This window comes from Anopheles coluzzii, chromosome 2, assembly GCF_943734685.1.
Source record: "Anopheles coluzzii chromosome 2, AcolN3, whole genome shotgun sequence".
Lineage (NCBI taxonomy): Eukaryota > Metazoa > Arthropoda > Insecta > Diptera > Culicidae > Anopheles > Anopheles coluzzii.
In genome coordinates this window covers 89618948-89628965 of record NC_064670.1, presented here as the reverse complement: position 1 = coordinate 89628965, position 10018 = coordinate 89618948, and the positions used below count along the sequence as shown (strand labels likewise).

General features: G+C 42.2%; 1 protein-coding gene across 2 annotated transcripts in view; it reads right to left on the bottom strand.

Moving 5' to 3' along the window:
- Nucleotides 1-537: 537 nt before the first annotated feature.
- The window catches only part of LOC120947704 (longitudinals lacking protein, isoforms F/I/K/T-like), a 94165-nt gene continuing 84684 nt past the window's right edge, over nucleotides 538-10018 (bottom strand). The window contains exon 7 of one of the 2 annotated variants that reach the window (XM_049605682.1): nucleotides 538-8948. In XM_049605682.1, the coding sequence (XP_049461639.1) occupies nucleotides 7711-8948 (1238 nt within the window). In that variant the 3' untranslated portion in view covers nucleotides 538-7710. The remainder of the gene's footprint in view (nucleotides 8949-10018) is intronic. The other variant, XM_049605683.1, reaches the window with a different exon arrangement.

The following is a 10018-nucleotide window of genomic DNA, read 5'->3' as shown; positions in this document are numbered from 1 at the left end:
AAACACAAGGGTAAGCCTATGAACACAAAATTAATATGATTACATTCGACATAATATTCTGGGATCAATAGGGAAAGGGGATAAGGGGATGTGTCTAGAGGTTGAAAAAGGGTCATGTGCGAGTGTTTCTATGTTTGTGTGTTATGTTTTTCCAACTTTTTGTGGTGAAAAGTGCGAGAGAGAGAGAGAGAGTTCAGATCTGAACCAGGGTCGGCAAAAGTCTAAAAACAGTTGAGTATTAAGTATTGTAAGTAGTCGAACTGCACTTTGGTTTCCAAACATACTAAACCATACATCACACGCACACACGCACACACATACACATATCAACAGTCACGCGCACATGCATTCGTAAAACACACGCAACAGCACGCACTCGAGGACGTTTCTCCTTGTGGGCGAAAACGAACGCACTCGAACTCGTTCCACCTCGACGCTTCATCAATCATCAAATTTAACATATGGACGAGCGAAAAACGAATCGGCTGGAGAGTGGCCGGCGAATACATAATCTTGCAGGTTTTATCGCTTATCACATTTCATTTAGTTTGGTTTCGCTTTTGTATTTCCTTATTTTTGCTCCTTTTTTGTTGACATTGTTTAATTACGTTTTGCTTCTTTTATTATTTCACCTTTCCAACTTTTCTCTATATTCAGATTCGCACAAGCAACTAATGTATATTATTTCACCTTTATCGCTCTCTTCCTTGCTCACTTTTGCATTTCAAAACTGCGCGCTTCACACTCTTGGTTACCCCACCGATGATCTAACATCCGTTCGGTTCTTAATATGTGTATATAAATATATAGCTATATATATCCCATACATACATACATACATACATACATACATCCGGCGCCAATTGTGTGATCGATCCTTGCGTGTGTGTTTCTTTTTTTATACATTCAAAACTTCTTTTGGTCGACTTCGACTAGTAGTGCCCAGTAGTGTTTAGAGGTCGATCATTCATCTTCCTTTTCTTTATCGTCTGTATGCATGTTACTTTTCAGTGTATATATATAATATATAAGATGTATTCACTTCTTTTTTTGCATTAATATTTATCGTTTAGTTTCTTGCAACCAACCTACACGCCCGGTGTAGTAAGCCGCCCTCTTTCTCTTAGTCGCGAAAAAGTTATTAAACAAAATATTAAATGATCATTAGTTTTGGTATAAAATGTACACTGTTTCTCTACACACGCCACCGCTGCTACCTTCCTTAAAAATTTAAGCGCTTTCCGTTTACTTTCCTTTGCTGTCACAGTTAATTTTCCGAAACTCCGATTGTGATTGACCGTTATTGGAGGGTTTCGCTTTTTGCTCTACCTTTCTGTTACCTGCCATTTTTGTTTTTGTTCCTTCCCGTTTCTCGTTTCGTTAATAAAGGTGCACTTAAGCTTACAGTTGGTTTAATTTTAAGCAATGCTGCGCGCACGGTGTTGGCCCAACCGCGTCCACGGACTCATATCCGTGTGTAGTATGGTTAATCACTTACACTCTACACCTATTACACCAGTGGTTACACGCATCTTGCTTTTATCTTTTCGTTTCGTAGAGATAGTTTAAGCCGTTTAAGGGTGCGTGTATGTGTGTATGTGTGGATCTGTGGTCGCACTCGCGTTTTTGTTTTACTTCTGTTTTCTCACAGAACATTTTAACCCCTTTTCGCTGTGTGTCTCCCCGTGTCTCAACCTATTGCGACAAATGGCACCCCCTCCTCCCCCCTCCCCTCCCCGAAAAGATCGTAACCATAACACATGATCGAACGAACGATCAAGGCGCCTTCGTTCTCTCCCGTTTAACTTGTGGTAACTTTCGTGTATTCGTTGACATTGCACACTTGAAACACAGCTTAAGATTTCGCTTTCTGGTAACTTTCAACATTGGCATGCTATCATTTCGCTTTAACTTAGTATTGATCCGTTACAACATAAACAATGTGTAAATGTTATTTTCTCTCTCTCTCTCTCTCTCTCTCTCTCTCTGCTGTTTCTGTTCGGTAACTTGGCGTCCTTTTATAGAACATTCTTATCCTGTCATTGTTTGAAATCTGTTGTATCTCATTACTACACATTGCCAGCTTTTTTATCGTGCCACACTCACTCAAACACACACACACACAAACGCTGTTAAGAGCCAGACTGTTTCACTGTTCCTGCATTGCTAATCTGTCATAAGAAAACAGACTGAAGAGATCCAATTCGTTGCTTTGCGTGTGGTTGCGTGTTGTGTATGTAAAAATGGCGATATACAGTGTTCGGCTCTTTTAAGTAAACGTGTCCACGCGTCATCGCATCCGCGCATTAACTCATCCAGTGGCATAACTTCCCTACCATTCAATTTGTTGTCCTCTCCCCCCACACACGCACACACCATACACACCAGGGATCGGAAAAACGGATCACAATTCCATTGACTAACTCCATCCCACCAGTTGCAATGTTTTGTTTTGTCTACTCCTTAGCCCTGATACCACACTCTCCTCGTCCTCATCGCTAGCCAATAATCACACACATATGTTACAAAAAAAAAAAAGAAAAGTTTCGCCAAACGGCTTACTTCCACCCCACTTTCCGAATCCAGTACGTTGTGAATTGCACTAAATGGTACTTTTTCACGATGCAACGCGATGGTAAGATTCTGTGCAGGGGGGGAAAACGAACCTTTTTGTGTTTAACTTTGTTTTTCGACCTGTTTTCCTTTCGTTCACAAAATATAAATTCTGGTTTCTGTTTTTTTTTTCCTATAAATCTGCTCACTTTCACTTTTTCTTATACTGTTTTGTTTTACTGATTCATCGAGACACGTTCATCAAGCTCACACGTTTTGGGGGAGGATGGGGAAGGAGGGGGTGGGGCGTTCCAATAATTTTTGCTTTGCTTTAGTTCTTTTTTCCCCCTGTTCTATGTATATAATTTATCTAATGATTCGTCTGAGCTATATAGGCTCTACTTTCATTTATGTTTCGCCCCTTTTCCTCTCTGTTATAACAATAACGATCACAAAAAATCACATCAATATTTTCGTTCACAGCACATTTTTTTTATCTTTTATCCCTTTTTTATCCTTGTTGTTTTTTTTTCTGTAGTCCATCTATTCTTCACTGCGCTCCTCCTCTTCCGCTTTGTATGAACAGTTCCAAACCGTATCTAAAGAGGACTGTTGTGTATGTGAGATATCCAAATCAGTATATATGTGTGTGTTTGTTTTTTGCTTTGTAAAATTTAATGGCATTATCGATAAAATAAAAACATTCCCACGATAAATACCGTTCGAATAAAAGTGGGAAACATAAATTTTGACCTTTCTAACACAAACAGAATAATGCAAACACAAAACCTAATCAACAAAGAATTGCTTTGTCAACCATCCATCAACCCCACACCTGCAGCAAAAGCAAGCAAAAATGCGTTCAATATTTAAAACAAAAACGCTAACGACCGTACCCCACCACGCAAGGGAAAGGACGCAATTCCTTAAAGGGGAAACATTTGCATCACTACCCCTTTTTGCACGGTGTATGTGTGTCCTAAATGTGTGTGTGTATTGTTTAAGTAACTGTTGCATTTTTACACCAGATACGGATGGATCCCCTGCAGCTGGACTGATCAACATGTGCGATTTCATGGGCTTTCAACAAAGTGTGTATACCTAGCGGAGAGTGGTGTGTATGTGTTTCGTTCGTCTGGTGGAAAGCAGAATTCTATTGTGAGGTGAAGTATCCGAGATCTGAGCAACAAAATGGCATACAGATAGAAAAAATCCACCAAAACATGCGCCCCCCCAGCAATGTCGTTGCAGGCAGAGCATGACATGAAAATGGTTCGCTTTAATATTTGCTTTCGTTTCGGGTTTCTTTCCCATTTCTTCTGTGGTACTGCCGATCACTGAGCCGTTCTTACAACTAACCCATCCACACATCTGGAACATTCCGGAAATGGATGTTTTGCTGTCGATATCATCGCCAGATTGGTTCTGTTTATGCGTCTTTCCCTTGCAGTTCGTGTTTCGATTCGTCTCTAGTAAGTAGTATCCGAGTTAATAATATTTATCCTTTTTTCACCTCCCCCATACATGAAGATCATTCTACCTGATCTCATACGACACAAAATCCACTTATCGTAGGCAATGTTTATCTATACTATTTCGTGTTTCCCTTAAATGTGTCCACGCTCTCCTTATCATCATCGTATCGCAACTCTCTATCTTTTTCTTGAGAAAAAAATTAAATAAAGAACGACTATACTCTTTTGCAAATATCACAATCCAATTGTTTCAGTTTTCTTGTTTTTCCCCCCTCTCCATTCTCCCACCCCATCGACCATCACACACTAAACACACGCCCATGATACGCAAAATAATGCGCTATTTAACACTACCAGTGCCTATGCCTTTCGTTCAATAAATGCATAAGCCTACCTCGCTTCCTTTCGCTCATTCGTTATTGTTCTACATCTAGCTTTACGTTACACCTCATCTTCCTACGCGTCACCCTTAAGGGACCCGCCGTCTGGTACTTTTAGAATCCGTTCGAATCCAACATATTTGCTCTGTGTGTTACTATGTGCTTTTCCCGCTCTAAACAACGCGCCAACAACAGTTAGTGGTAACATGTATTTGTGTATATGATGCAATTCTGGGAGAACTACTCTGTTCGAGTATGCTACTTGGTCTCACGAGCATTGAAAACAATGTCCATAGTTATTACAGCAAAACCTATTCCGCGATCCAATTTTTGTATTGTTTTTTTGCATTCGGTTTAAACTTCCATATGCAGAAGCTTGATCTTTGTGAAATAACCCAATGATGATAAATCATGCAAAATGTGATAAACACACGCAAAGCAGAAAGTCCTGCTACTGATTTCCATTATCACGGTAACACACAGCATTCGGTGCTAACTGGGGTACAAATAACGTTGTTGGTTTTCCGCAAAGCGTGTTTCTCCCATCATTTCCGTCCCGTCGACTGCGCGCTTCACTTCTTTCGCTAACTAAATCTTACATCCACATTATTGCACTGCAATTTCCAATCACTCTGGCTGTTGATTCTCTGGCCCCACTAAACGATCCGGCTGTGTAATGGATTCGTGGATTTGTGCCGTTGCACAGCCCGTGCAAATACCATTCCTTTCACTGATCAAAAACAATGCCCAAAAGCAATCAATAAATATCCATCAATATCCATTCCCACCTGATCACCTGATATCTCACCCATTCAGACTATAACACACACACAGTCTATAACTATTATCACTCGAACACACACTCCATGATGATGCTACTGCTGCTGCTGCCATTCGCTCAATGATCAATTGCATACCACAACAAAAAATATACTACCTTAACGTATGCAAAAGAAGTAAAGCTTTAAAATAACTAATATGCGTTTTATGCGTCCAACAGACCTGTCCACTAACCCAGTATTACCTATTAATATGTTAATATGTTAACCCGTTCCTAAATCTTCTTAGCTAAACGATCTTATTATTGGTGTAACTGCGCGATTATCTGGAGGTGTGTGTGTGTGTATTTTGTTGCATAATATACATTTTTCTGCCTTTACATATTAGTAGTCTGGTAACCAATTGTTGCGTAAACGATATTAACAGTGAACGAATCGACCATCAACTGCGCGGGGCGTGGTAAACTGCACCCGGTCAACTGCTCCATTATTTCCCTTTTCCGGTTTTTGCTGCTGCTTCGGCAGCTATGCTTCACAATCAACCTATGCGTATGATTTAGAGGGAGCTTGGCTCCCCGCTGCGTTTATCTACATGTATATAGTATAAATAATGCTATGCAAAAACTCAATAAAGAAGAATGGAAAAAACAAACACAACTGCAATTTGACCGTAGGCTGGTAAGCATTCGTTTACAACGAGCTTGCTGCCAAATGGCATCTTGTAAAGTACTGATTTTCGTGTTTGGAACAGAAGAACCTTACTCAATGTAAAAATGACTCGAATTCTTTTTTCTTCTTCTCCATCATCGACCTACGGTACACACCACGATAAACAGCGTTATATTACGGGACTGATTTGCATGTCCTACATGCAGTGCGTGTAATAAATGTTCTATATCTTCCTTTGGGAAAGCGGAAAGTGGTATTTTGAATCTAGAATTAGAATTGAAAGACGTTTTAAAGAAAGAAATTGTCCACATAACAAAGCAGCTGCTCCCCCGCTTTACTCGTTGCTTGCTTGTGAATATTTATCGATCTTACGAAGATTTAACATATGGCGGCAAAAGGGCAAAATTACACAAACACCGTTTAAGAACTTTTAAGAGGTAAACAAAACAAAAAAAAACCTAAAACAAGAATGTTAAGTAACTGACCCACCTAATTTATGTTTAGACACTATCCCTCCTTTCAATGGTAATTCAATGCTTAATCCTGCGATATAACCGGGATCTGCTTTCGCTCTCTTCTCGTTAGTGTCACTATGTGACTGTTTCGTTAGACATTGCATGATGTGTTTTTGTTTTAATATTTTATAAGAACTTAATAAAAATTGCCTTCGATTTTGGTGTGTATGTGTGCGCCTGAAGGAACCAAGAAAAACCAAGCATTAATTAACCAAAAAATTTCAACTTTTTTTTTGTTTCTGTTTTCACCACAGATCAATTCACAATATACATACACATCCACATGCTTTTAAAAGGGTAATCGATTTTCCTTACAACTTTTGTTGCTCTTGTTTTACTGCCCTGCAGTACGTATACCCTTAACCCACACACGAATATGCCCCATATTACATTACCGTTCGATGCTCAACTGCTTGGCACAGAGCACGGGGTAAACCGGTAGGCAATAATAATGACAGATTGTGTCATTTACGTACTACTAACCTATAAGCTATAAACGTTTACTTTACTTTTTCAACTCTTTGTCAATCCATTTGATTAGTTCAATTTTACATCCAGATAGGATTTTGTTAATTCTTAGAATGTGATTTTTTAAACCTTTGTTTCCTTAAACGCTCTTGACTATATGAACTGTTATATATCCATTTCCATCGACTGTTTTAAGTTTGCTACACACACCCTTTCTCTCCATTCCGTGCGTGTACTCCTTTCTTGTTTTCCCCGTTTTTTTTTGTATCCCTTGTTTTCCACTAATTCAGACTGATGGATATGTTGTTTTGGTTATTTCTGACTACAAACAATTCCATATTACGATAATTTAGCTGATACGGTGAAATAAAATAGTAAAGCAACTAAAATAACGTTAGATAATGGTAATAACAATTGCGAAGCAATAAAGATTAAAGAAAAAATAATAAGGTAGTGAAAAGATCAAAAATAACAATTGTAACAAAACACGTGGATTCCCTTTCGCTCCTGCTCGAACAGTTCGCGCGCTTCCCTTTCTACCAGCATCGTCTTTTGCCCGTCACAACAGAATCACAGCTGCGCAAGAAAGTGTAGTTTTTTGTTTGTTTCCTTCTCTGTTTCCCTCTGTCGCCCTCTGCTACACAAGCTTTCGTGTATAGAGTCTGCATACGTGCGAACACACATCACAGCTAGCAAACGTAGCTAGCAGCAAAAAAAAAAAACGTGTGCCCCGCACGAAAGTGCCCCGCAAAAGTAAACCGACACAACAACAAGCGGCGACGTTTTGGCGACGTCGATGATGATCCGCAACGAAATGGAAGCACAGCAGCAGTAAGCAGCGCAGCATCGTAAGCAGCCCCCTGCTGCTGGATCATCGATGCTGATGGGTGCGCATGTGCAGCACCAGGTTGTGCTTGTGCTTCGACTTTTTGTGACACACGGGACATTCGAACTTCGGCTCGACGCCACACTCGAACCGGATGTGCCGGTTGAGGCTGTGCGGGCGGGCGTACGAGTTGCCGCACCGTGTGCAGGAGTACGTGCCGCCGACGATCGGCGAAGGCATCGCCATTGCCGGCTGGGGCGGCGGTGTCGTCATGCTGATACCCTTGAACATGGGCATTGGCAGCGCGGCCGCCGTACTGGCGCTGCCCGTGTTGGCCGACGCGGCGAGCTTGATCGCTGTGGCGGCGGCAACCGCGAACGATTCCGGCTTCACCGCGCTGGCAAACTCCCGCAAGTACGTCGCCGGCGTTAGCATCCGCAGATCGCACGGTTGCTCATCGATCGGTGGCGATTTCGGTGAGAGTAGCGGTAGTGCTGTCGTTTGCGGCTGCGGCTGCTGTAGCTGCTGCTGCTGCTGCTGCTGCTGCTGCTGCTGCTGGTGCTGCTGTTGTTGTTGCTGCTGGTGCAGCGCCAATGGTTGGGATTGAGATTGCAGCTTCAGCGAGGCTGCCACGAGCTGCTTGTGGGAGGAGGATCCTTCCCCGGCACTGCCGCCGCTACCGATCGGTGGCGACGGCTGGGTAGTAGTAACAACAGGTAAAGGGAACGTGACCCCCACTACATCGCTCTTGATGTATTCGGCCATCAAGGCGGCGGCTGCAGCCGCCGACATGTTGGTCGGCTGCTGCTGGTTTAGGGCCAGGGCTATGGCTGCGGCTGCAGCATCACTATTACCGGTGGTACCGCTAGCGATACCACCATTGCTACTACTGCTGCTGCTGCTGCTGTTGCTGCTGCTGTTGCTGCTACTACTACTTGCACTACTGCTGCAGCCGCCACCGCCACCGCCGCCACCACCGCCACTACCACCAGCAGTAGTGCACATCATCATCGGTCCGTCTTTGCTCTCAACACTATTGCCTGCTGCCGCCACTGCCACGCCACTGTTAGTAATGGTGATGGCACTGCTGATGTTGCCACTGCAACACCCGATGATGTCGCCGACGGCTGCAGCGGTGGCGGCTATGACAGTGGCCGCCGCACTACCCTCGCTACCGGTGGGATCGGTTACGAGATCGCCTTCTTCTGGCGCTCCTCCTCCGGCAGCACCACCGACCAATGGGCCTCCATCAGTGTCGCTCGCCTCACCTACGGGTACAGAAACTGAACAAGTAGAGTTTGGATTTAAGTTTAATATTTGCTACCGATCGGATTGTTTTTTTTTTGCATTTGTGTTTATCCCTTTTCCCGGTGGTAGTGGCAATTGGCATTACACAGAAAAAAATTAATGTTCAAGAGTTTAGTGTGTTCATGTGATTAAACTATTGAATATTCGTTTTATCTCTTCCTCTATCTCTGTGCCTGACTGTATTCTCACACATGACTAGAGGCTGTGTGTTGCTTTTTTGCATATTTGTTTTCCACACGCACAGTCTTAACACCTCTCTAGGGCTCAAGCCAGACGGGCTTTAAACTGTTCTTTTTTGCGAGAGTCACAATATGCACCCCTAGATTCAGTATAAAACCATGTGATTAACCAATGCTGGTAAGTTATGTTACATGTGCGTAAAATTAGTACTTATTTATCGCTCACTCAGTACCCTGTATGCGGTGTGATAATAATAGACAAACATTGAAGCCACGGTTATGCTAACTGTGTCCCTGCCGTTTCAGTTTGATACGATTTCCACAAGCTGCTAATTTCAGTGAAAACAAAACTCCATATAATTAGCGAAACAGAAACAAACAAAACACACAGCAATGGAGGTACATATGCACACAGCAAGTTTTCGATTGCAATATACACTAACCATCGCACACACACACACACACGCACACTGAACAGTACTCTTCTTTGATACAATGCAACCGTGTGGATTGATATTATTAAAATTTATGCTTTTTCAAGTAGCTTAATTCGCTCGCTCTTTATCATTTACTTCTTTGACGCGGTGGAGTGAGTGCGATGTTTAATCTGATTGCTCCGGTTTTTTTATCCGGTTTTGATTTATATTTCGAGTACCAATTGGTATGGGTGCATGTGTACGACCGCCTCTGTGTGTGCATATATATTGTAAGTGCCTGATGCAAAAAAACACATAATATTTTGTGAAATATGTTCGCTATGCTTCTGGTGCGGGTACGGTATATCTATATGCAATAAGGAGCGACGAGCTATAGGCAAAATGAACGGTTTTGTTAACACAATTAGCCACAAAATCTTTTACGCGTGT